The sequence below is a fragment of the Lepus europaeus genome, chromosome 15 (genome assembly GCF_033115175.1).
Source record: "Lepus europaeus isolate LE1 chromosome 15, mLepTim1.pri, whole genome shotgun sequence".
NCBI classification, from domain to species: Eukaryota; Metazoa; Chordata; class Mammalia; order Lagomorpha; family Leporidae; genus Lepus; species Lepus europaeus.
In genome coordinates this window covers 70725936-70753761 of record NC_084841.1, presented here as the reverse complement: position 1 = coordinate 70753761, position 27826 = coordinate 70725936, and the positions used below count along the sequence as shown (strand labels likewise).

The 27826-nt window shown below is 41.9% G+C and overlaps 1 protein-coding gene across 5 annotated transcripts in view; it reads left to right on the top strand.

The window, feature by feature from the left end:
* Positions 1 to 462: 462 nt before the first annotated feature.
* The window catches only part of PAM (peptidylglycine alpha-amidating monooxygenase), a 200080-nt gene continuing 172716 nt past the window's right edge, over positions 463 to 27826 (top strand). For 2 of the 5 annotated variants that reach the window (XM_062212354.1, XM_062212351.1), the window contains exons 1-2: positions 464 to 577; positions 1415 to 1535. In XM_062212354.1, the coding sequence (XP_062068338.1) occupies positions 486 to 577; positions 1415 to 1535 (213 nt within the window). In that variant the 5' untranslated portion in view covers positions 464 to 485. Of the gene's footprint in view, positions 578 to 1414; positions 1536 to 27826 lie in introns of all 5 variants that reach the window. The other 3 variants (XM_062212352.1, XM_062212355.1, XM_062212356.1) reach the window with 3 other exon arrangements.

Sequence of the window (27826 nt, the reverse complement as noted above, 5' to 3'; positions counted from 1 at the left end):
CGCGTGTGCCCTGCGGGTGGCGAAATCCTCGGGTGGGAGGTGCACAGCGCCCAGGCTGGGGCGCGAGCTTGTGAAACTCCTAATGGATCAAAGAGCCTCCGCGGGGATTTGCTGAGGACGGTCGCCGTAATGTGTTAGTCATCCATTATCTGCTTCTATTTTTGCAGGTTCTGAATGATGACTGACGCGGCTTGGTGCGAGCTCCCGCGCGGTCCCTGTCGCTCCCCGCGCGTCTAGCCCCTCGGCGCCAGGGCAGAGAGGCCGGCAGCGCTGGAGCCAGGCGGCCTCCCCCTCGCGCACCGGACAGCAGCGCCGCCCGCCCGGGGCGTCCGCCCGCGGCCCGCGCCCCGGCGTCGCCTCGCCGCTCTCGCCGGCAGCCGGCGTGTGGCCGCCTCAGGACGCCCGCCGCGTCCGGCATGAAGTAGCGGCCCCGCCGGCCGCGCCGCTGCCCGGTCCTCTCCGCGCGGGGCCCGAGCGGCGTGGCCATGGCCGGCCGCGCTCGCAGCCTGCTGCTCCTCGTCCTGGTTGCCCACGGCAGCTGCCTGGGCTTCCGAAGCCCGCTCTCTGTCTTCAAGAGGTGGGTGCGTGTGTATGTGTGTGTATCTGTGTGGGTGAGAGAGAGACGCAGTGTGCATGGGGTGCACGGTGTTGGCACATGTCATCACTTTTAGGAACCAGAATGCGAGCGGAATCCCCAAGGCTGAGGTGCTGAGCTTGAACGACTTGGGCTTTTAGTCCAGCAACTTCGTGTAAAAGTCACCCTTGCAAAACAGAAGGGGTTAAAAAAAAAGGGAAAAAAAAAAAAAAGGCCCACTGTATTGTAGCCAAGCTACTCTGGCTTTGAAAACTCCCATTAGAAGTTGTGATTTCCAATACTAATCACTCCCTCTTGGGGAGATATTTCAGAAACTACAATGCAGCCGCTTATAACAGCTCAAAGAGTAAAAGATCAAGATAGATCAGCGGTGGGAAGCAAATCACCGGCTGCAGTCGCTCACAAGGAAACACGGAGCCCTACATACGCCTCCTAATTACCGCATTAAATATTTATGCACTTGTACATTTGTAATTCACATTGCAGTCTTTTATTTTTTTCCCCCTCATGCAACTCTGCCTCCTGGCAAGATTATGCTTGTGGGCTTTTTTGTTTGTGTATTTGTGACTAATAGTTCTGGACACTCACAAAATAGTTATAATTTTTTTTTTTTGCTGGGTTCTGGTGAATACACCATTAGAAAATTGGCATGCCCGTGATATTAATTTCCACTACGTTAATAATCTGTGTCTATTTTGACAGGTGACTCTCGAGTCAACTTTTGTATGTAGAATGCTTGATTGCTTTCATCATATGTATTTTCTCAAGTTTAGATTCCATCGTGTTTAAGAACATTGAAATTATCTTCTTTTTTTTAAGGTTTAAGGAACCTACCAGGTCATTTTCCAATGAATGCCTTGGCACCACCAGACCAGTGATCCCCATTGACTCATCAGATTTTGCGTTGGATATTCGCATGCCCGGGGTTACCCCTAAACAGGTGAGGAATTCTGTTGTCTGTGATAAAGTAAGGAAACTGCACCCTAAGCTGCAAGAACTTCTTTAAAAGTAGGCATTTGCTTTGCGGACTCCTGGGGTAGGGCTGGAGATATTGAGTACTGTAAAAGGAAACAAATCTTTTGAGGAACATCTTTCAGGTAAATTTCCTTTTTAAAGATTTAGTCCTGTTGTTATTTGTGGTTTGAAATGCAACCTGGAAGATTTGCACTGTGAGATTTACTGAGGAGTGATAGCCTCTGGAATGCTGTGTGGAAGTGTGCATCAAAATCTGAAGAATTATTCTATTAAAGGGAAATGATACTGAGCAGCTGCATCCAAGAGATTACTTTGTTTAAATACCCTTCTATCGCAGCCACAAGTTGGGAAATAAAAACATGTGTTTACTGCCAAGAATTTGAAAAACAGAACATTCCACTGTTTCCAAAGTTGAGAGAACTGTGCGTACAGGTGGCTGATGGTGAGTTTTCTTTAATCAGACTTGCTTGTTACAAGAGATGTGTTTGAAGGAATACTGGCAGAGCTCATACAAATGTGACTTCGGGAGCATTTTGAGCAGAACAAGGTGGCTGCTCGGGCTTTTCCTGTTTTCGGAAAAACAGGCTCAAATACACTGCCATCGTGTGTGCGAGGTGTTTCATTAAGCAGAAAAAGGCCAGAATTAATTATGCTTTGCAGCCAGGCAGTGCGGGGATTTATACGTGTCATTGAAAGATAGTCCCTGCTTTTGAAGGGCCGCAGACACAGGGAGAGACCTGGGTGTTGTACAGCTGCCTGGCTGATGACTCACTGTTGCAGATAACATTCTATTTTTCTCTCTCTGTGTTGTGTTTTTTCTTTTTTTTTGTACCAGGAAAATAAAAGTATTTTACTTATTGGGGAAAATTCCCTTTGAAATTGACATCCAGTACCTCTAGAAAATACACATAGGCCTTCTTCTTTTTTTTTTTTTTTAATTTTTGAAGGGCAGAGTGGATAGTGAGAGAGAGAGAGACAGAGAGAAAGGTCTTCCTTTTTGCCGTTGGTTCACTCTCCAATGGCCGCTGCCGTCGGCGCATCTCGCTGATCCGAAGCCAGGAGCCAGGTGCTTTTCCTGGTCTCCCATGCGGGTGCAGGGCCCAAGGACTTGGGCCATCCTCCACTGCACATAGGCCTTCTGCTTGGGGACTAAGGGCTGACATTCATTTATCTGAAGACCTGTGTGTTACCTAATTAACCACGAGTAACTACTTTACCACTGTAAAAAGACCCTTTCCCCAGTGCCCATGCAGATGTCTTTCCCCAGTGCCCATGCATTCCATTGTTATCATCCTGGCCTTTAATTGCGTCAGCTCTTTATTTAGTATTTAGGCAAAAAATAATAATAATAAGTGTGCTGAGATTGAAGCTGGGAGTGAAGGACAATGGTTGCTGTCTGTGCAGTGTGCCTCTTCTTGACTCTTCTCACTGTTGGAAGTGATTGTTTCCCTGTATTTGCTTAAACTGCGTTTCTGTTACCTCTTTGAAAATGTCCACTTAATTGCTCTTTTGGTACCCTTTTCCCACAAGAATATCATTATTTCCTTATTTGCTGTGGCCCATTATTATCTTTTTCTTTTTTTAAAGATTTATTTATTTATTTGAAAGAGTTACACAGAGAGAGAAAGAGAGGCAGAGAGAGAGGTCTTCCATCCGATGGTTCACTCCCCAATTGGCCGCAACAGCCAGAGCTGCACTAATCCAAAGCTAGGAGCCAGGAGCTTCTTATGGGTCTTCCACATGGGTGCAGAGGCCCAGGGACTTGGGCCATCTTCTGCTGGTTTCCCAGGCCATAGCAGAGAGCTGGATGGGAAGTGGAGTAGCCAGGTCTCAAACCGGTGCCCATGTGGGATGCTGGAGCTTCAGGCGAGCGTGTTAACCTGCTGTGCCACAGCGCTGGTCCCCAATCTTTTTCTTTTCATTATTTAAGAGTAGTGACATTTATATTATTTAACAATAATCCTGGGCAACTGTATTAAGATCAGTAAGCTCAGAAAAAGTTACTGGAGGAGTTGCGTCTAATAAAAGAACGTAGAGGAGTTCCATTTTCATAAAATAAAGATTGTTCATTTTAAAAAATCTGATAATTATCAAAACAGCTCCAGGGAAGAAGAACATACAAGACTGAAATGATTGTTTTGATTTTGGATGATGTGTATTCAACTTGGCTCAGGTGGTAAACATTTGCTGGTTGTCTTCCCAGCAAAGGTAGGTTGCCTCCTTGAGCCTTCGCTGAGACCACTGGGTTCCCAGGAGCTGTCCATCCAGGCTCCAGAGGTGGAGCACATGGACTGGTATTAGCAGATGGCTGCATCCCACCTCCCCTTCCACAATGATTGGTTCAGAAGAAAATGGATGACTTAGATCTGTCCAATCAAATCTTAGGGCTCTGGTTGGGAATGCATCATTTTATTGCACATGAGCAATAGGCATGCCATGCATAGGGCCTGCTAAGTTCCTGAAGAGCCATTTCTAGAATAAAACTGATATCACAGAAAGCAATACAGAGAACAGGAAGATGGCAAGTTCTTGCTGACAGCCCTAGTTATTGAGTTCTTAGTTAGGGTAGCCTTTTTTTTTTTTTTTAAAGATTTATTTTATTTATTTGAAAGAGTTAGAGAGGAAGAGAAAGAGAGAGTCTTCCATCTGCTGGTTTACTCTCCAGATGGCCACAACAGCCAGAGCTGTGCCAATCTGAAGCCAGGAGCCAGGAGCTTCTTCTGGGTCTCCCATGCAGGTGCAGGGGCTCAAGGACTTGGGCCATCTTCTACTGCTTTCCCAGGCCATAGTGGAGAGCTGGATTGGAAGAGGAGCAGCTGGGACTAGAACCGGCACCCATATAGGATGCTGGCACTTCAGGCCATGGCTTTAACCCACTGCACCTTTCTTATGTCCACCAGGTTAAGTTGAGATTTGTCTTAGCTGCAGCTGAAAACTCTGAGTAAATGATTGAGTTTCTAGGCCTCATCAGCCCTGAACTGGTAGTTGAATATTTTTTCCACTTTTCCCCCATCAGTCTTGATTGGTCACATGCCATGAGAACCTGATTGGGTCTGTCTGAAGAACAGGTCATTCACCTTGCAAATTTCCATGGGAAATGATAGGCTTCCTATGGAACATACCTGGAAAGGGACAGGTACAGAACCCCAGAAGCCTTCCTCCCTCCGAATTTGCTGTTCTTGGTGAGGAAGACTTAGAGCTATGACACCGTGAGTATTTTTGGTGCAGAAAGTGTTCTTTTCTTAAATGCAGATAAAATAAGTGTTAACATATGTCCTTAACAGGAAAGGAGCTAAAAAGATGAGAAATACAAAATGAAAAAGTATTGAAGGAACAAAGAGAAAGTGAAAGTGAAATGAGATGTGTTGACCCCCCAAAATTAAAATTTGACACAATGGAATGATTAAGAACAAAAATAAAGGGGAAATTTTCAGGAATAGCTAGAATTGAAGAGCAAACATTTAAAAGGTCACATTAAAAAAGGAATAATAAAAATGTGAAATCTAGGAAAGACATTGAGGAATTAAAATGTATTTTTAAAAATATATAATTTTTATTTAAAAAATTTTAAAACTTTCTGTTTTAAAGTTTTATCAGAGAGAGAGAGAGAGAGAGATCTTTCAGTTTGTTCACTCCCTAAATGCCTGTAACAACCAGGGCCAGGCCAGGCCAAAGACAATAGACTAGGAATACATCTAGGTCTGCCATGTGGGTGGCAGGGGCCCAAGAACTTGCTTCCTTGGTAGGGTACATTAGCAGGAAGCTGGATGAGAAGGGGAGGACAGGAATCAGGTACTCGGACATGGGATGTGGGTGTCCCAAGTGGTGTTTCAGCTCTGGTGACAAATGCCCACCCCTAAAATGTATTTATTTTTTTAATGGCAGAAGATCAGGAAGAACAACAAAATTTAAAGAGCAACAACTTGAGTTGGCAATGGAGGTAGATCAGATTAAAGAAATATATTCGTTCAAAAAAAAGAAATGTATTCATTCAATAGATATGCACACCACAAGTGTGGGGAATAATGGGCATCAATGAATCTGATTTAAATCCTTTCCTGTGGAAACTTGTGATTGGTAAGGGGCTTGGACAGAGAAACATGCAGACGAAGAATAGCCAGAGAGGCAACCTTAGACCTAATACACATGGAACAGTGAACTGCTGGGCACATCGAATACAGGCCTAGATGAGTGTCTTACCAAAGATACTCTGCCAGGCCAGGCCTGGGAGTTGTGGTCTGTTTGGCCACACCAAAGGAGTTCATAGCGGCTGCTAAAGATGACTCCCATTAGGCCAATCCAGTGAGCTCAGAGAGAGTAGTTTATTGCCTATAGCAATATTAGTTTTGTAATCACTGCAGGCTCATGCTTTCTTTTCTCCAACTTGAAGAATTGTTAAATAATCTCCATGCTCTTTTATCAATTTTCTGTTAATTACCTTATTATTATTATTATTATTTAGGATTTAGAAGATTGGAGAGAAAAAACCTAGAGTAGACGTAAAATAAGGATCTGATATCCAATAGCCCTTGTGTTAAATTTAGCGAGGCATAAAGTGGTGATCTCTCTCTTTTGCAAATATTTTTTCTTTTATTATGAATTTACTTGAGAGGAAGAGTGCCAAAGGGGGGGGGGGGGGGAAGAGTCAGAAAGAGAGAGAGAGAGAGAGAGAGAGAGAGAGAGAGAGAAACTACTATCTGCTAGTTTACTCCTCAAACGCCTGCAGTGGCTTAGGCTGGGCCAGGCCAAAGCCAGGACCTGGGAGTTCATTCCAGGTCTCCCATGTGGGTAGGCAGCAGGAACTTATTTACATAAGCCTTCACCTGCTGCCTTCCACTGGAATGAGGAGCCAGAAACTGGAGTCTCACCCAAGCAAGGAACCGCGGATGCCTTAACCAGCATCTTAATTGCTAAGCTGAACACATCCTCCTCTCCTGCTGATGTCTTCAGATTCCTTGTTTTAGCACTTTTTCTTTTTCATTTGATTCTCTATCTCATGTGGCCCCCTGTGGACTTTTGCTGTCACCAACTCTCACATCAACAAACAAACCAATTTGACAACCTGCCTGTTCCTTCATGGTCATGATAAAATGCTATCATCAGTTTGATGGGTTAACTGTCCCATGGTATTTGATTTTTAAAGTAAAGTCAATGAAGGCATGATTGTAATGATTTTACGTGAAGTTGACTGCTTAAATCTCAGTCAGATCCAGGGGTTTGAATGTAGGCTTTAGAGCCAGGCTGACACCATTCTTGTCCCCATTCTTGCAATGTCATCCCAGGTATGACTCTTAACTAGCTAGTCCTTCATCGGCAGAAAAGGTAATAATAGTTATCTACCCAGGGGTGTTCTGAAGGTGGACTGAGGTCATAACAGCCACACGTTCAGTTGCCCTCTATGTGATAAGTTCTCAGAAAATGTGCGCTAGTGTTTATTGTTGTTATGTGTATTGAGGGACATGTGAACATGCCTTAAGATTAAAAAGAAATTGCTAACCCTTATGCTTTGGGTAATGACTTCATGGAGAAGGTGAGACATTGCAGTAATTTTGAAAGAGAGGAAAGGTAGCCATAGGAAGAAAGATAGAAAATACAAACCCATATAAACAAAGTAAGGAAGTAAATCCTTCATTACGTTTTTGCTTAAGCCATTGTTTCCCTTAAAGTGGCCCCGTGGTAAGTGTGAAGGCACACTGAGAGTTGACACGTTTTTCTCAAAGTTCTTATACAACTTTTATGCTGCTTGGAAAAGAGGTTATCCAAAGAAGTCTTATCTGTATGCAGCAATGTATACGTTGGAAATCAGCTTGGATTCTTTATTTGTCTGATCTCATGAGGACTTAGTATGTTGACCTGATAAGAAATGAAAATTATAGGAGCAGGTGTTTATCCTGGTGGTTAAGGTGCCTGCATCCCATATCAGAGTACTGGGTTTGATTCCCGTCTCCGACTCCTGACTCCATCCCTGCCAGTGAGTCAGTAGGGATGGCTCAAGGAATTGGATTCTTCCATCCATGTGGGAGACCTGACTGCTCCCAGACTCAGCCAGACTAGGCCAGCATAGGCATTTGGAGAGTGAACTAGCAGATGGGAGCTCTGTCTCAATTTTTCTCTCTCTCTCTGCCTCAACATTAATCACTGTTATCTAATATAATTTCTTCTTGAAAATCCTAGGTTTATGTAGCATTTTACTTATATTTTCTATTTCTTCTGCTTAGGTCCTCTGCATACTTGGCTTAAGGACTAACAAATGCAAATTCAAATATTTTTAAATTTAGTATCTTAAAACGATATTAATTGAATTTGTTTTAATTCAGATGTGTTAGGCTGTCATTAGTGTAGTCATTCTCCTTACTTTGAGAGCAGTTTGAGAACTATGATAAAATATACTTTTCCATTTTTGAGCCTCTTGCAAATTCTTGTCTCATTCACTATCTTCTGAAGAGTTACAGATCATGCTTTGAAATCAGAAAGCAGCCTTCCTGTGTTCCTGAGTTCCTGTTCTATCCCCAGGAAACAGAACAATTCTTAAAGATCACATCAGATACCCCAGACAAATAGGTTGAAAATCCTGAAGTTAGAAACTTAAGTTCTGACTTATTTTAAAATAATAGTGGAAGACTGTAGTCATTGAAATAAACCAGAATGAATAAAATACTTGTATGGAATTTTCTCAAGAGCTTCCCACCAATTGTCTTTTTTTTTTTTTTTTTTTTTTTTTCAGAATGAATGGTCACTAGAAAATGTTCAGTAGTAGATTTTAACTTTTTCATTTTCCAGCAGAAGGAAGCAGCTCCCTTTGCTTGTACCATGCACGCATAGGCACATAATTAGAACCCAGTTTTCATGGGCTTTTCTCCCTTCAGGAATCAACTTTAAAATGTTAAGCCATGGGGCCGGCGCTGTGGCTCACTTGGTTAATCCTCCACCCGTAACGCCGGCATCCCGTATGGGCGCTGGGTTCTAGTCCCGGTCGCTCTCCTCCAGTCCAGCTCTCTGCTGTGGCCCAGGAGGGCAGTGGAGGATGTCCCAAGTGCTTGGGCCCCTGCACCCGCATGGGAGACCAGGAGGAGGCACCTGGCTCCTGACTTCAGATCGGCACAGTGCCGACTGTGACGGCCATTTGAGGAGTGAACCAATGGAAGAATGACCTTTCTCCCTGTCTCTCTCTCTTTCACTGTCTATAACTCTACCTGTCAAATAAATTAAAAAAAAAAAAAGTTGAGCCATAACAATAATATCCCTTATAAGTGAATATTTCTCAGATGGAGGGAAGGAGGAAGGGGGAGAGAGAAAGAAAGAGAGAGAGAGAGAGAGGGAGAGAGAATGCACTTCCATTCACCAGTACACTTCTGAAATGCCCACAGCAGCTAGGAAGGGACCAGAGATGAATCCAGGAACTCAGTCAAAGTCTCTCACATAGGAAGTAGGAGCTCAATTACTTGAGAACCATCACTGCTGTCTCCCAGGGTCTGCATAAGCAAGAAACTGGAATCAGGAACTGGAGCCAGGAATCAAACCCAGGCACTCTGATGCGGGATACTGGCATCTTAACTAGTTAGGCTAAGCTGCTAAGCTATATACCTGCCCTGGAATATCTGTTATATCGCAGATGATAGCAAGTTGAATGCAGAATTATGTTTGTTGCATTCAAAATGCTAATTGTACTCTTTCGTGGCAAGACAGTTATGGGAAGGTGTTGTGGCACAGCGGGTTGACCACAGCCTGGCCTGTGATGCCAGCATCCTATATGAGCACTGGTTCGAGTCCCAGCTGCTCCAGTTGTGATCCAGCTCCCTGCTAATGTGCCTGGGAAAGCAGAGGAAGATGACCCAGGGCCTCTATATCCATGTGGGAGACCCAGATGAAGCTTCTGGTTCCTAGCTTTTAGCCTGGCCCAACTCTGGCAATTGTGGCCATTTGGAGAGTGAACCAGCAGATGGAATATCCTTCTCTCTCTCTCCCTTTGTCTTTGGTAATTCTGCCTTTCAAATAAATCAATAAATCTTAGAGAAAGAAAGAGAGAGAGAGAGAGAGATATGTGTGGAAGTGACTTTTGAGGCCATTATAATATGTGAAATCCATATATTTTAAATCAGTCTATCTTAAAAACATACATATCCTTAGTGCTAAAAACTCAGGGCAAAGTTAGCAAGGACCCCAGACAAATGAGAGCTTAATGGACTGGTTTTTAGTTCTCTAGGAATTGTGATTTCCTTATCTCCTCTCATTGTTAGTATTAATAACATTCACATTCTTTTGAGATTAAAATTATTTTTAAAATTTATATTTATTTGACAGGCAGAGGGAGAGAGAGATTTTCCATCCACCGGTTTGATCTCCAAAATGCCCACAGTGACCAGGGCTGGACCAGATCAAAGCCAGGAGCCTGGAACTCAATCTGGGTCTCCCTCAGGGGTGGCAGGGACCCAAGTACTTGAGCCATCACGGCTGCCTTTCAGGTTGTGCATTAGCAGCAGGCTGGATTGGAAGTGGACCTGGAATTGGAACTAGGTACTCTAATATGAGATGCAGGCGTCCCAGGTGGTGACGTCACTGCTCTACCAAATGTCCACCTCCGAAATTAAAATTTGGAGTTTGCTCTGAAGCATGAGAAAAAAAAGGAAAGCTAGCTTGACTTTCAATTATGCTGCACTGCAGAAGGTGCCAGCAGCCTTTGGGCCCCCTCTGAGAGGTTATCTGTCACCCTCACTGGGGAAGAATGGATCTACATTCTTCCCAAAGCAGCTGTGGTTGCTCAGCAACACCAAAGGAAGAGCCTCACCCACACCCAGGAGCTCTGTGGGTTTTCTGACCCTGTCCATGGCCAGTGGCTGCATCCTCTCCTACCTTTTGTAGTTATGTGACCTGGCCACCATCACATCGCCCACCTGTTCTAATGGAACTATACACTAAAACAGCCAGAATGATGGGGTTGCTTTCTGAGCCAAATCCGTTTGATCGGGAGGAGCTGCCTAAGAGGAGGTAAGCAGTGTGTGGCCACACCTGGGCTGCGCAGGGAAGTGTGCAGTGGGACCTGCACCGTGTCTGCCATGTGTATATGTATGTGTGCATGTGTGAAAGACAAGTGGCAGCTGCAGCAGCTGACCTCTGTCCTCCTACATGTCCTGGTGCATGTGTGTCACCAGCAAGAACAGATCCAAGGGGGCTGAAGTTGTAGTGTAGTGGGTTAAATCACCATTTGTAATGCTAGCATCCCATATCAGAGTGCTGGTTCCAATCCAGCTTCCTCGAATGCTGCTAGGAAGGCAGCAGCAGATGACCCAAGTGCCCGGGGCCCTGCACCCACACAGGAGATGGAGTTCCTGCTCCTGGCTTCAGCTTAGCCACTTGCTTCCCTAGCCATTTGGGCATGAACCAGAGGATGGACAATCGCTCTCTGTTCTTCCACCTTTCAGAAAAATATATAAATCTTAAACAAACAGGGGCCGGTGCCGTGGCTCACTTTGGTTAATCCTCCGCCTGTGGCGCCGGCATCCTGTATGGGCACTGGGTTCTAGTCCCGGTTGTTCCTCTTCCAGTCCAGCTCTCTGCTGTGGCCCAGGAGGGCAGTGGAGGATGGCCCAGGTGATTGGGCCCCTGTACCCACATGGGAGACCAGGAGGAAGCACCTGGCTCCTGGCTTCGGATTGGCACAGCGTCAACTGTGGCGGCCATTTGAGGGGTGAACCAACAGAGGGAAGACCTTTCTCTCTGTCTCTCTCACTGTCTAACTCTGCCTGTCAAAAAACAAAAAGAAAAGAAAAGAAAAAAGAAATGGGATACTGAGACTGAGAGTTCTGAAGGGCACACTGTCCCATTGTCCTCATCTCCCATGTAAATTTCTTATAAATAAAATAAAACAAACGAACAAAAACAAAGAGACCCTGGGTGGGAATTATTGAGTGATTTATTTTGTCCTAAAATGAACAGGATTTGCAACTTTTACTGTTTTTCTTCCATTCTTACTTTTTTCTCTCTTTACAAAAAAAAATTTTTAAATGCATAAATAAATAAATAAAAGGAGCATGATAATCTTGCTAATGAAGTAGCAAATGTCCTAATTCTGGATTAGCTTTTACTTTTTTTGTTTGTTTTAACGATTTATTTATTTATTTGAGAGGCAAAGGCATAGAGAGAGAGAGAGAGAGAGGTCAATCTTCCACCACTGGTTCACTCCCCAAATGGCCTCAAAAGCCAGAGCTAGGCCGATCTGAAACCAGGAACCAGGAGCCTCTTCTCCGTCTTCCATGCAGGTGCAGGGCACTTTGGCCATCTTCTACTGTTTCCCAGGCCATAGCAGAGAGCCAGATCGGAAGTAGAGCAGCTGGGACTCGAACCACTTCCCATATGGGATGCTGGCAGCTTTTACTTCTTAAAAAAATTAATTTAAAGCATTTTAACAGATGCACAAAATCCAGTCAGAGTACAGCATCTGCCTCCCCAAACATTTAGCATTTCTTCTTGATAAAAACATTAAAAATCCTTTCCTTGAGCCTTTTCTGTTCCTTGTTATTTAGGGAGAAATACACAGATGTCATTATGCGCATTATATGTGGTCACCTCACTGTGCAAGAGACCTCCTGAGCTTGTTGCTTCTCTCTAAGTGTGACTTGGTAGCCGTTAATCAGCCTTTTCCCATTCCTCGCTTCCCTCTGCTCTGCCCCGTACCTGGTAACCACCAGTGTATTTTACCTCCTCCATGGTCATCTGTTTTTCCTACTCTACATCTGAGGGAAGCCATGTGATATTTGTCTTTCTGTGCTTGGCTTTTTTCATTAAACATCGTGACCCCTTCAGTTCCACCCAGGCTGCTGAGGGCAGATGCCTCTTCAACAGAGTGCTTTCTTTCCCCTTGGATATATACCCAGGAGCGGGATTGCTGGATCATGTGGTGGTTTTCTCTTTAGATTTTCAAGGGACTTCATACTGTGTTCCACAATGGTCACACTAATTTGCTCTCCCACAATGAGTGTGTAAAGCTTCCCTTTTTTTCACACTCTTGCCAACACTTGTTATCTTTTGTCTTTTTAATAATAGTCAATCTAAGTGGAGTTGGTTACCTCATTATGGTTTTGTTTGCATTTCCCTATTGACTGTTTCTATGGTGTGAAGGTCTTTGGTTTGCTTAAATCCCAATTTTCTATTTTTGCTTTTGTGGGGAGGAGGGGGAATCTAACCAAAAATCTTGCCCATTTGTGTCCTGAAGCATTTACCATGTGTTTCCTTCTAGGAGATTCATAGCTTCAGGTATTACATAGAGGTCTTCAATCCATTTTGAGTTGATTCTTGTACATAGTGAAGAATAGGGTCTAATGCCATTTTGTGGCTATATCCAGTTTTTTCAGCATCATTTATAGAAAAGACTGTGCTTTCTCCAGTATATGTTCTTAGCACATTTGTCAAAGATCAGTTGAGCCAGGACCATGGCTCACATGGCTAATCCTCTGCCTGCGGCGCCAGCATCCCATATGGGCACCAGGTTCTAGTCCCGGTTGCTCCTCTTCCAGTCCAACTCTCTGCTGTGGCCCAGGAAGGCAGTGGAGGATGGCCCAAGTGCTTGGGCCCCTGCACCCGCATGGGAGACCAGGAAGAAGCACCTGGCTCCTGGCTTCGGATCAGCGTAGCTCCGTCTGTGGCGGCCATTTGGGGGGTGAACCAACAGAAGGAAGACCTTTCTCTCTGTCTCTCTCTCTCACTATCTCCATCTGTCCAAAAAAAAAAAAAAAATCAGTTGACTGGACGTAGGGGTTTACTTCTAGACTCTATTCTATTCTATTGGTCTGTATTTCTGGTTTTACGCCAATAAAATGGCATGTTATTTTTGATTGTTCTGGCTTTGCAATACATTTTATGTTTTAAGCTATTTATTTGAAGACAGAGTGACAGAGAGAGAGAGAGAGAGAGAGAGAGAGAGAGAGAGAGGTAGTGAGCCCTTCCATCTACTGATTCATTCCCCAAATGCCCACAAAAGTTGGGCTGGGTCTGGTCAAAACCAGAATGCGGGAGCTCCATCTGTACCTCCCACATGAGAGGCAGGGACTCAGTCACTGGCCATCATCTGCTGCATTCTTGGTGTTGTAGCAGGAAGCTGCATCAGAAGTGGAGGTGGGACTGCATCCAGGCACTCTAACTTGGATGCAGGTGTCCCAAGCAGCAGCTTAAAATGCTGTTCTGTGATGTCTGTCCCATGTAATACATTTCAAGCCAGGAAGTGTAATGATTCCTGCTTTGTTATTTTTACTCAAGATTGGTTTGGCTATTTGGGACCTTTTTTTTGTTGTTGTTCCATACAAGTTTTTTTTTTTTTTTTTTTTTTTTTTATTTTTATTTTTTGACAGGCAGAGTGGACAGTGAGAGAGAGAGACAGAGAGAAAGGTCTTCTTTTTTGCCGTTGGTTCACCCTCCAATGGCCGCCGTGGCTGGCGCGCTGTGGCCGGCGCACCGCGCTGTTCCGATGGCAGGAGCCAGGTGCTTCTCCTGGTCTCCCATGCAGGTGCAGGGGGCCCAAGCACTTGGGCCATCCTCCACTGCACTCCCGGGCCACAGCAGAGAGCTGGCCTGGAAGAGGGGCAACCAGGACAGAATCCGGCGCCTCGACCAGGACTAGAACCCAGTGTGCCGGCGCCGCAAGGCAGAGGATTAGCCTAGTGAGCCACGGCGCCGGCCTGTTCCATACAAGTTTTAGTAGTGTTTTTGTAGTTCCTTGAAAAATGTCATTGGTATTTTGGTAGGGATTATGTTGAATCTGTGAATTGCTTTGGGTACTATGAATACATTAATAATGTTGATTCTTTCAGTCCATGAGCATAGGATATCTTTCCATTTCTTAGAGTCCTCTTTAGTTTCTTTCATCAAGCTGTTATAGTTTTCATTGTAGAGATCTTTTACCTCTTTGGTTATATTTATTCCTAGGCATATTAAAGTTTTTTAGCTGTTAGAAATAGGATTGTGTATTTATTTTTTTTCACTGTTGGATTATAACAACACTCTTGATTTTTGCATGTTGACCTTGTACCCTGAAACTTAACTGAATGAATTTATTCTAATAATTTTGATGGAGTCACTGGAGTTTTCTAAGATCATAGCATCTGCAAACAGTGACAGTTTGACTTCTTCCTTTCCAATATAGATGTCTTTACTTCTTTCTATTCGCTCTGGTTAGGACCTCCAGTACTATGTTGTATAAAAGTGGGGAAAGTGAAGAATCCGTGTCTTGTTCCAGACCTTAAAGAGAAAGCCTTCAGCTTTCCCCATTCAGTATGGTGTTAGCTTTTGGCTTATTATAGATGGCCTTTATTTTGTTGAGGTGTGTTCTTTTTATATTTAACTTTGGTCAGAGTTTTTATCATGATGGAATATTGGATTTTATCAGATGCTTTTTTCCACATCTTTTGAGATGATCGTATGATTTTTGCCCTTCATTCTGTAGTTGTGAAGAATCACATTTATTGACTTGGGTATGTTGAACCATTCTTACATCCCTGGAATGAATTCCACTTCATTATAGTAAATAATCTTTTTTAATGTGTGCTGTTGGGTTCAGTTTGCTAGTATTTTTTGAGGATTTTTGCATCAATTCATCAAGGATAAGGGCCTGTAACTTTCTTTTTTGCTGTATCCTTGTCTGGTTTTTTGTATCAGGGTAATGCTGGCCTCATAGAATCAGTTTGGAAGAATTCTTCCTTCTTTTATTTCTGGAATAATTTTAGAATTGGCATTTGTTCTTTAAATGTTTGACTAGGGGCTGGTGGTGTAGTGCAGTGGGTTAAGCTGTTGCTTGCGATGCCAGCATCCCTTATCAGAGCACAGGTTCAAGTCCTGGCTGTTGTCCTTCCAATTCAGAACCCGGGTAATGTGCCCCCTGCCACCCACATGGGAGACCCTGATAGAGTTCCCGGGCTCTGGCCAGGGTAACTCCAGCCCTTGTGATCATTTGGGGTGCGAGCCAACATCTCTCTGTCATCTGCCTTTTAAATAAATAAGTGTTTAAAAAATGCTCATGTGTGGCTGAATTTAGCAATGAAGCCATCTAGTCGTGGGCTTCTCTTTTATGGGAGACTTCTTATTATTCATTCTCCATTACTCAATATTGGTCTCTTTAGATATTCTATTTCTTCATCATTCAATCTTGGTAAAGAATGTGTATGCAGAAATCTGTACTGTTCTTCAATATTAGCTTTGTATTTAGAAAGACACAGGAAACGTGTAAAATTCCAATATTTGGGGGAAAAGGAGACAAATGAAATTAAAGCATAGTATCTCCTCCCCACAAATCTAGGAAGTGATTTTATCTTACACAAAGAAGAAGCAGATCATACCAGGAAAGTTCAATGATTATCAGAAGGGCTAGAGACTAAGCCTTATTTTGTTTACTTTGCTGCCTCATGTTAATTTTTTTCACTTTCTGTTTTGAAAGCTCAGGATTGGTGTCAATTAAGAGGTACATGTCAAATTCTCAAATTATATTTATTTGTGATTTACCCCTCTGCTTCATCAATAAGACTCAATTATATGAATTAAGTAAAATGTAAAAATATGAAGTGGCTCTTGTAAATGATGAATTAAAGTCACATGTAGTTTGTTGCTAGTTGTTTAAATTTGAATGATGGTACATTTACTTCAGGAAGATATGATTGAGCTATTAACATAATTTTCTTCAGTGAAAATAATTAAATATGTCAGATATCTGATGCAGAACTGCAAATATGAGTGTACAATGACCACTTTTCCTTTATTAAAAATGAAAAATGAAAGACATAATTTTGGTATTTTTGAATTAACATGATTTTTAAATGAGTATAGAACAAGTATCTATAGTATAAGAGATTCCTGTGAGATCACCTGTTTTCTCAATAAGATTTAGGGTTCTTTGTTGTTTTGGTTTTTCCTAATAAGTTTTCAGTAGAGAAAACATATTTATTGAATCTTAATCATATAGCACTTATATATTGGGAGTTTTATATGCATTGTCTCATTATTTTTCATAAAAACTCTGTGTTCAAGGTATTATTATTCTCAATTTTTATATCCAAAACCCAAGGGAAATTCAGTAACCTGTCCATAGCCAGTCAGTCAATGGAAGAACATAGGTTTAATACGTGAACCTGAAACCCATGCTCACTTTGTAATTCTGTACAGCCAATCTGTTCATGGTCTGGGTGTCATCGAGAGAATATTACTGTGTATATATGAATATATATAATATGTACATATATATTAGATTACACTTACATTGCAAGAAATATAAGCTTTTATTGAATAAATTATATATTATTGGCTCCATCTTAAACCTTTTAGTAACTTTTTCTTATATTCTTGTGGCCATGCAGAAATTAATGTACTGAATCTGAATTCTGTGAAATGTTCCTAATCATGTGGCTATTAAAAGACACCTTGGGAACAGCTTAGGTTAGTTTAACACAATTTTTTATTATTCCTGTCTAAAATCTAAACCAGAGATTAGCAAATTATTTCTTAAAGTGTCAGGTAGTAAATATTTCTGGCTTATTAGTCATATAGTCTCTGTTTTAAGTACAGTTAGAAAGCAGTTACAGATAATATGTAAACGAATGGCTTGGCTGCCTTCTGCTTTAAGAAAATAATAAACTCTATTTATTAAAGGAGTCACCTCATGGACTGTCATTTCCCGATCCCTGATTGAAACAATTGCATATAACATTTAGATTAATAAATGGATTTAACCTTTGGCATTCATGAATTGTGTCTTTTGACTTACAGAACATGAGGAATAGAAATACCAATGCAAGGTTAACAACAGCTTGATCCCTGTTCCTTACTTACCTGTTCCATTTTCATGAGTGAAGGATCATAAACAAGAGTCCTTTCATCTGGAATATTGTATTTCAAATTTCTCCATCTCAGCAAATGCTAATTCTTGTGTTATAGTGCCTGAGGCCAAATACCCTGAAGTCTCTCTTGATGTCTCTTTCTCTCTCATGGTCCATATACAATAGGCCAGGAAATCCTGTTGGCTCTGCCTTCCAAATATTTTAAACAATAATAAGGGAGATTTAGGAAGACATGGGGAGGCAAGTGGGGACTCAGGGAACCAGAGAAATAAAAAATTACGGAGTTAGTCAGTGTAAATGTGATTAGGCCAGCTGTGTCTGCTAGCTGACAATGACTGAAGTCTGGATTCTCTTCTACCATAGAGACTGGGAAACAGAGGGTTATTTTCTCATGTGTTGGCTGGGAGGAACAGTAGGTTGTTGTGTTTTTTGTTTTTTTTTTCTTTTTGCAACCATGAGTTTAATCAAGCTAGCGTTTAAGGGGGGCCTAGGGCCGACTTAAGGATGTGGTGTTGAGCTGTTAGAAACTGTTAGTGTTCACTCAAGTCCTTCTAGACCAAGGTGGAGGCCTAGTGAGAAGCAGGCTGCAAGCAGCCTGGGCTGGGATTTGCTCAGGAAGGTAATCTTAGTCATTAGATGTGCAAGAAAAAGCAGAACTCTAGATCCAGCTGCTGGCTGCAAGATGTTGGGCAAGGTACTTCCTGTGTTTCAGTTTTCTTTTATGCAAAATTGGGGTAACCAAAATTCTGATAAGATTGTGGTTGAGTGAATTAATGTGTGTAAAGCTCAGTCAATTTTGTTATTTCTGCCCTGAAGTCTGTTGCAATGGATGAGTTGATTCTTGTTGTTACATAGCTAAGGAGAGACCCCACATGCTAAATATCCTAAAATAGTTGAAATAATTAGGAAAGATCAACTTGAACAGGAAGAGACTTTAGCCAGGACTGCATTCGTCTTCTGGAGCACATCATAGAAGCAGACGAGACTCTGCAGTCCACCCTTGCTTCATCAGGGAGGTATTTGTGGAAGCAGTAGGATTTAGAGTGTTGTTCAAGGGGTAGGGAGAGAGATTCGGAAATAAAAATTTAGAGTCCCTATAAAGGCACCATTCTAGAAACAGTGATATAAACAGATGAAGTAATCGGAACTTCAACTTTTATGAGTTTGTCTTTAAAAGAATCTAGTAAGGTTTAAGGGTACAATTTACTAAGAGAACAGTTATATACCTTAGGTACCAAAACTCATCACTGTCAAAGATGAAAACTGTTCAAGTTAAGTGAGTTAAAAAGCACTTAATGGGGAGTATTTCATATATATATAAAACCCCAAAGGCAAGTTTATAAAGTATTTTAATATTTTTTTGACAGGCAGAGTTAGACAGTGAGAGAGAGAGAGAGAGAGAGAGAGAGAGAGAGAAAGAGAAATGTCTTCCTTTCCGTTGGTTCACCCCCCAAATGGCTGCTATGGCCGGCATGCTGCGGCTGGCACGCTGCACTGATCTGAAGCCAGGAGCCAGGTGCTTCCTCCTGGTCTCCTATGCAGGTGCAGGGCCCAAGCGCTTGGGCCATCCTCCACTGCCTTCCTGGGTCACAGCAGAGAGCTAGACTGGAAGAGGAGCAACCGGGACAAAATCCAGCGCCCCAACAGGGACTAGAACCTACGGTGCTGGCACCACAGGTGTAGGATTAGCCAAGTGAGCTGCGGCGCCGGCCAGTATTTTAATATTTCTATCAACAGATATGTACAACATATAGTGAATATAATTTAATATGTCTGTATATAGGTAAAATTTATAGATTTGAAAGAAAATACGCAATCTTTTAGAATGTCTCTGAAAATTCACACACAAAAAAGCTCATAGCTGGACATTAAGAAGCTTTAGCTGACTATTATAATTAGAGTTTTTATACTCTCAGCCTCTGATAATAGTCCAGTGAAACTGGAAATATATCATAAAAAGATGTCATGGACAATTTAGCTACTTAGAAATTAAGGATGATTTTTCTACATGACCCCTGAAACAATGAGAAAATTGAAATTATAAGTTGTCTGAAGAGTAATGACAAAGAAAATACTTTGTCATCCACAGACTCAGCTAATGTAGTATGCTGAGAAGAATTGACAGCCTTAAGTTTTTCTGTCATGAAAAAGTAAAATGAAGTAAAATTATGTAAACATTCTATTTCGGAAATGGAGAAAAAGACAATAAAATTGGGGCAGCCAATTAGGTTAAGTCACTGTTTAGGTTGCCTGCCTCTCACATCAGAGTGCTAGGATCTAGTCCCTCCTCCACTTCTGATCTGCTTTCTTGCTAGTACCTGGCAGGAAGCAGATGATGGTTCAAGCACTCAGGTCCCAGCTACTCCAAGTCCTTGGGTCCCTGCCACCCATGTGTGATACCTGGATGGAATGGCCTGACCCAGTCATGGCTGTTGCAGGCATTTGGGGGAATGAACCAATGGATAGAAGATCTCCCTCTCACTCTCGCTTTTCCCCTCTGTCACTCTCCTTTTCACTTAAATATGCGAATACATAGATACATCTTTCAAAAAGGCAATAGAATAAATGAAAAGCAAGAATTGATAAAAATAACAGCTGAAAATAATAAAAGGCTGAAAAATAGAAAACATATAATAAGAAACTGTTTCTTTGAAATGCCCTTTACAATGGATAAACTCATGACAAATCTAAGGATTAGAAAAATGCCAACAATTATATATTATTAAGAATGAGGGAGGATGAAGAAGAATGCTTTGACACTGTTATTTGTAACTCTCATTGGGAGATTTTATGAGCTTGATGAAATCAGTGATTTTTGGAAGCCACTTAATGTCTAAATTTACCTAAGAATGAATATAAATATGCATATCAAGATCAGTAACTGTGGAAGAGACTGAGAGACTGGAAAGGTTTTACACACACATATGCGCACACACACACACACTTTTAAAGATGAGAATTATTTAACCAAGAGCAATTGAGAATGATTAAAAGTGCATGTGAGAGAAGGGTTAATATAACAAATATACAAAGAGGCCCTACAGAGTAATAGGAAGACAAGCAGCTCAAAAATTAAGAACATCAATGTTAAGTTAACATTATGAAAAAAAAATCAACTCTGTTAATTACTAGATAAGTTAAAATTAAAGCAGAAGAGGCACCACATCTCTTGATCCATTAATTGGGCAGAAATTCATAAGAGCTGTGGTACCCAGAGCTTGTGAGGGTGAGAAGACACGGGCAGTCTCACACACTGGGGGTGCGTGGAGGCACTGCCACTAGCTTTCTAGGAAAGTTATCAGGAATTCTCTTTTGAAGTAAAAATACTCATATCCTGAAGGGACATTGTATAAAATACTGTGCACTAAGTGAGGGATGAGTTAGGACTTCATGCCTTGCACCAGAAGCATGACCTTTGTCTATTCAGAGAGAAAGCAAGTTGCAGAATTGTGAGTGAAGTGTGATCCTGTCTTAGTATAAATAACCCCCAAAGCTCCATATATGTGTGTTTGGTTATGTGTTTGTATGTGGGCATGGAAGAACTGGGGAAGAGGCACATCAAGGTATACCCCTTGGAGAGGTAGCCCTGGAGGGATATGACTGCAGGATTCTTTGGTATATATCTAAGTTGCTTTACATAGAAAACTATCATCTAATATTGCATAATTGTTAAAAATTAAGAAATAAACATTATCACAAGCATAAATAATACAGCTGGATCTACTTTTCTCATGTAAAGCTCTCATGTTTTAGAACTCTCTAGAGGGATTTTCTATACAATATCTCTAATTGATGAATTTTTAATTCCTATTCCTTTGCTTGTGTGCTGTTAAGAAAGCCTGATTAGTTAAAGAATTTAGAAATTTGGTGCACGTTTAGAAACAAATAGAACCAGATTTGTAGGGGTCATCCTTCTATTATAGTCGGTCTAAAGATATTTGTGGAAGGCATCCATGCATATCTTTCCACATTAGCGGGAAAGTGATTCTCTTTGCACTTATTAACCACCAGAAAAATCCTCTTTGTTTCACTTATTTTCCGATTTATGTAGTCTGAATTAATATTTCAATAACCCTATTCAAGAAAAGCATTTGGAACCATGCCACATGAATGTTGCATTCTTTAAGCAAAAGTGCAGAACACACTCTTTCAAGACACAGATTGCTTTTCACAGATAATGTACCCACTTAATCATGTATAAAGGGACAAATGTGATGTACACATTAGAGAAATAGTTCTGTCTGTCTGAGCAGACAAAAGTCACTCCATCCCTCAATCCTCATACCATAAAGAGGAAGGTATATAAAAATAGCGAGTTCATTTCTGTTGTGCAATGTGTCATACTCCCACTCTCAGCTAATCCAGTATTCAATGAAAACATTTGCCATGGCAACATCGATTTACAAAGGGCAAATGATGTTTCTGAGAGATTTGGAGTATTTCCTTTCATGGATTTCAGATGCACACACATTTAACACTTGAACAACCTTACTTAATAATTTTATATGTAACAGAAAAGGCTTCACTTGGTTAGTTGTAATTTGACTGTTAATTTGAAAATAGAATCTGGAAGTCAATCAACTCAACAAAAAACTGACATCAAATTAAATACAAACAGAAAATTCCCTGTTTACCTCGCTATTTTTAAAGTTGACGTTACCCTTTATAATATTTAGCGTTTTCATTTTGGACATGTTAAAATATTCATTCTAATCTCCTTAATGTATTTTTCATAAGTGCTGGAGCAGTTTTCACAGAGATTTTACTTGACTCAGACTGTGAAGAACAACACAGTAAGTGTAGAAGATAGATTGGTAGCCTGAGTGACTGCAAATGTTAAAGAGGTGGCTAGTATGGGGTCAAACAAGTTTAAATGTTAACAAACAAGGGCCAGCGCTGTGGTGTAGCAAGTAAAGCTGCCGCCTGCAGTGCCGGCATCCCATATGGGCACTGGTTTGAATGCTGGCTGCTCCACTTCCGATCCAGCTCTCTGCTGTGGCCTGGGAAAGCAGTAGAAGATGGCCCAAGTCCTTGGGCTCCTGCACCTGCAAGGGAGACCGGAAGAAGCTCCTGGCTCCTGGCTTTGCATCGGCACAGCTGTGGCTGTTGCAGCCAACTGGGGAGTGGACCAGTGGATGGAAGACCTCTGTGTGTGTGTGTGTGTGTGTAACTCTGACTTTCAAATAAATAAATAAATCTTAAAAAAAAAAGTTAACAAACAGTAAGCATATTATTTCTCCACTCTTATAACCACTCTGTAATACAGAATGGAAGAAATTGTGCTCAGGGGTGAGGAAATTAAGTTCCTACCCTAAATAGAGTCTAGGGCAAAAAATCTATCTTACTCAGCATGGATTCTTTGACTCTGCCAGAGGTACATTCTGATCTGTCTTCTGCCTATCATTAGTGAATCAGCACAGGCAGGTTAGGTCTAGAAGCCCACAGCTGTTGGGTATAAGAAGACTTCCAGTCCTTCAATCAATTATGGCAGGAGTCGGTTGAAATAAATAAGGCATTTTGTGCAGTTACTGCCCATGGTATTCCCTTTCCACTTTGGTTTGTGATGACCTGAGAACCTTCTACAATAGCCAAAGAGATTTGAAGCACCACTGAAGCAAATAAAAGCCAAATCTAACTCCGTGCTAATGCTTTCACGTCTGCGGCTGTTTGAAGACTTCACGTTTATTGGAAGACAGTCTATTTCCCCACCTCTCTCTTTCCTTAACATGTATTCCCCTGGATCCAAAAGTGCCGGTTGTCAAAAAGAAAAGGTTATAAATATGTGAATCCAAGACAGTTTCCTTCTTTTAAAAATAAGCTCTCCCAAACATATTTATTATAGTTAGGAATTTTGAGGATACAGATTTGAAAAACTGTGATTCACTGTCCTGTTTACATTTGTTAGAAAGGAGAGCATTAATTAAAGAATGATCTTGTCTGTTCATTGTAGAAATCAGGAAGTCATTGAGAGAAAGCTTATTCTGCAGGATCACTTCAAATCTAGTGAAATTCAGGGACATGGTATTTGTATTCGTATTAATAAAGTTCAGGCATATAGAAAATTTTGAAAGTGATTTTTGTGATATTGAAATGTCAGTAAGATTGAAAATAATTTTTCTAGTTCTTTCTAAATATCAGTCTGCCAGACTCTCCCCACAACCCCAGGCTTTTATCAAATAATTTTATATCACTGTTCTTTACATTCAATTTTCAATACTAAATGTCAGTCATGACAATGTACCTAAACTACTGCATTACAATGAATGCAGTAACCTGGGTAACTAGTCCTTATTTACAGTAGTTCTGTGGGTGGACAGGGGAGAGCTCTTGAAGTCCGAGTAATCACCATTCTAGGAACAAATTTCCATTCCACGTGTCTTCATTGCAGGATCTTCCTTCTGTCTTTCTTGAGATGTGCTGGTAAGAATATTATAGGTTCCTTATAAGAGTTGTCACCACAAACATGGTAACCATGGTGGTAATTAATTGGTTCATTAGCTAGTTAATTAGATTAGACTTAGCCATTCCAAAAATGTGTGTGAACTTCAAGACAGCATGTTGTGTGAGAGAGAGAGGGAGAGGGGAAAGGGAACAGGGGAGAGGGAAAAAGGAGAGATAGAATCTTTGATCCATTTGTTCACTCCCCAAGTGGCCATAGAGGCCAGGGTTGAGCCATGCTAAAACCAGGAACCAGGAGTTTCACCCAGATGTCCCATGTGGGTGGCAGAAGTGGCCATCTTCTGCTGCTTTTCCCAGGCCATTAGTAGAGACCTGGATTGGAAGAGAAACAGTAGGGACCCAAATCTGCACCCATATGGGATGCTGGCCTCATAGGCACTATGCCAGCATGCTGCAATTAATTATGGTATTAAAAAGAGGAGAGGTGGTATGGGTGTTATGGCACAGCAAGTTAAACTGCCTCTTGTGATAACTACATCCCATGTTGGAGTGCCAGAATTGACCCTGGTTACTCCATTTCAGATCAAGCTTCCTGCTAATGCACATTCTTAGGGGGCAGCCGATGATGACTCTAGTATTTAGGTTGGGGTGGGTACTGTGGTGCAGCTGGTTAAGCCGTTGCTTGGGACACCTACATCCCATAACGAAGTGCCTGGTTCAAGTTTCAGTTAGCTTCTGATTCAGCTGCCAGAGTGAATCCTAAGAGGCAGCAGGTGATGCATCAAGTGTTTGGGCCACCATCCCCCACATGGGAGGTGTAGTTAGAGTTCTGGCCTCTTGGCTTCAGTTTGGCCCAGCCACACCTGTTGTGGACATTCGGAGAGTGAACCAGCAGTTGGGAGATCTCTTTCTCTGCTCCTATCTCATTATTCTGCCTTTCAAGTAAATTAAATAAAGCTTTTTTTCCCCCCAGAAAAGGGATGATATTTCTCTTCAAACCAAGAATATTCCCTGCCTGTCCCCCAGACACACTTGCACACACACACACACACACACACCCCAGTGTCTGTAGTATTGTTATGGATCCACATTGACTGAAGTTGAGTCCCTTCTGCCATGCTTTTTATATGTGAGAAATATTTTTAAGTTTAGTGTTTTTATTTCAACTGCTATCACTTTGCACTTGCCTGATTTTTGTCCCCATTTTTATCAGCATATTTGAGGTATACTTTACTTGAAGCCAAAGATTCATAAATGTTATATTTAAAATTTGATGAATGTTGACAAATATTTGTAACTTTGTATCTGCCACGGTGACAGGATAAACATTTCCACCAGCCTACAAAGGGCGCTGGTGCCATTTTGCTGTGCACTCATTCTTTTGCCTCATCCCTGGCCCCTGGCAACCACTGATCTTTCTGTTCCTGTAGTTTGGCCTTTTCTAGATTTATATATAAATGTAACCACCATGGCATACAGTCCTTTGTGTCTGGCTGCCTGCACTGGGTGTAATGCTTTTGAGATTCATCCACAATGCAGAGTTTATCAGTAGTGTGTTCCCTTGTATTCCCAGTAGCGGTTGTGGAGTTATTGTGTTTTTTAGTCAATATAATTTCCTTAATTTAAGCTGATAGTGCTATTATCATCCTCAAAAATCTTTAGTGATGCCTCATTTTGGCCAAATACATTTGCTGTCCCACGATCTGGCATTGCCAGTTTTCTGCCATAAAGCCTCCTCTGTGGACCTGCTTTTTCCTTCTAGAGTTCCCTGTTTTCTCTCACACTTAGCCCATTTGTTATTCCTTCAAGCAGGTGTCTTTGGACCTCCTGCTGCTATTCTTTCTGCCTGCTGTAATATTATTTTTTGCCCTAAATCTTTACCTATTGAAATCCTACTCCACTCTTAAAGTTAGACTGTGTCCCTTTCACCATGAACCTCATTCCCTCAAACTAACTGATCTGAATGCTGTAATAATTTGTCCTATGGTTATAAAACCTATTGTAGGTGACAACCTGTAGTATTTAATTTTTTTTCAGTCTTGCACTGTAGAGAGTCTTTGAAAGCAGTGAGTGCATCTTTGTCGTCCTCATGCATATTTTTAATCCATGTGTGTTCATACTGAGCAAACAAATATCACAATCCATATTTAAAAGAAGCCAGTCGCACCTATCCAGAAGAGGGATATTGTTTGCAGTATTCTGTATTGTGCCTTGCACAAGGGAGGTTATCAGGAAACATCTGTGTATTAGTAGATGTTCCTTAAATATATAACTATGTGTTTCTTCTGCTGTTGGGTTATGAAAGTTGGCTGTTGGCCCACTGATGCAATAAAGATTGTCTACTGAGGGCTGTAGTCCCAGTTCCTTGCAGAGTGCATGATACTCAGAAGGCACTAATAACTATTTGTTAAGAATAGATATGTATTGGGTTTTTTGGTTAAGGCCCAGAACACATTAGCAAATATAGATTGATTAGGCAGTCCACTTTCAAAGAGATTTCTATTCTGGTAAATATCTCATCTCCTTTGCTAAAAGTTTTAGAACCACATTACACTGTTTATCTCCTTAATGGTCTACATTTTAGGTGTCTTCAATTGCTTTTAAGCCTTTTGTTGAAATGTGTTTCAGATTTGTCCCTTTGCCACTCTCCTCCAGCTTCACATAACATCTCTTTAGTTCCCTCCTACCCGCTATGTTCTCTCTCGGGATTCTTTGCCCATGTTTTGTTTTTACTGTGATTCCTCCACGCTGGTTTGCCTGATTAACACTCTCCCACCTTTCAGCTCTCAGCCCAAGCATCACTTTCTCAGAGTAGCTTTTCCTTCCTTGTCCCAGTCCTCACCCTTCAGAGAGCCGGCTGGCCCCATAGCACTTCAGGCTCTCTACAACTGCCATTGTACACTTGTTGGTGTCATTGCTATGGTTTGAGTATGACTGGGCCCCCAGACCCATGTAGATGTTTAAACTTCAGAGCCGTAAGTTAATGGACCAAGAGGATGGAAACAACACAATTGTGGTGTTTAGAAGGTGGGCCTAGTGGGAGGTCTTTGGCTCAATTTGGGGGTCTGCTCTCAAACCATGTGACTGCATGCACTCCATCATTATCATCTGCTACTTTTTTTTTATTTATTTTTTTATTTTTGACAGGCAGAGTGGACAGTGAGAGAGAGAGAGACAGAGAGAAAGGTCTTCCTTTTGCCGTTGGTTCACTCTCCAATGGCCGCCGCGGTAGCGCGCTGCGGCCGGCGCACCGCGCTGATCCGATGGCAGGAGCCAGGTGCTTCTCCTTGTCGCCCATGGGGTGCAGGGCCCAAGCACTTGGGCCATCCTCCACTGCACTCCCTGGCCACAGCAGAGAGCTGGCCTGGAAGAGGGGCAACCGGGACAGGATCAGTGCCCCGACCGGGACTAGAACCCGGTGTGCCGGCGCCGCAAGGCGGAGGATTAGCCTAGTGAGCCGCGGCGCCGGCTGTATCATCTGCTACTTTCATCACTGCTCCTACCAGTGGGGTTGCCTGATCTTGGTCTCAAACCTCCTAAAGTGCCTCACGTATTTCGTTGTAGTAGTGAAAAAGTGACTGATGGAGTCATTATTCAGGTTCTGTGTTTATTTCCTCATCAGAGTGCAGCATGGGTAAAGGCACAACCCTACTCATGGTTGTAACCTCTCTATCTAGTCCAGTGTATGGCAACAGTGGACTTAGCATGTATTTGTGGGACAGATAGACATGTGAGACATTTGGCTGAATGAGTGGATATGTTTCTACTGCTACTCCCCTATTATAGACATAACCAGGATTGATAGCATACCTCCCAGTCTGTGTCAGGACCCCACATCTCTCCCCTTTTTTTTATGTCCCCAGTTCCATTGAAGTGGTCTTCCCACATCTCTTTCACTCACTGTGACTAATAGCACAACTAAACAAACCTGAATTCTAATTTAGATAAAATCAAAATCTATAAATTAGAGGAAATTCCTAAATCATATCTAGCTTCATCTCCCGAGGTCTTGCATTGTCTGTTTCTGTTCAGTCTGTCCACCTTC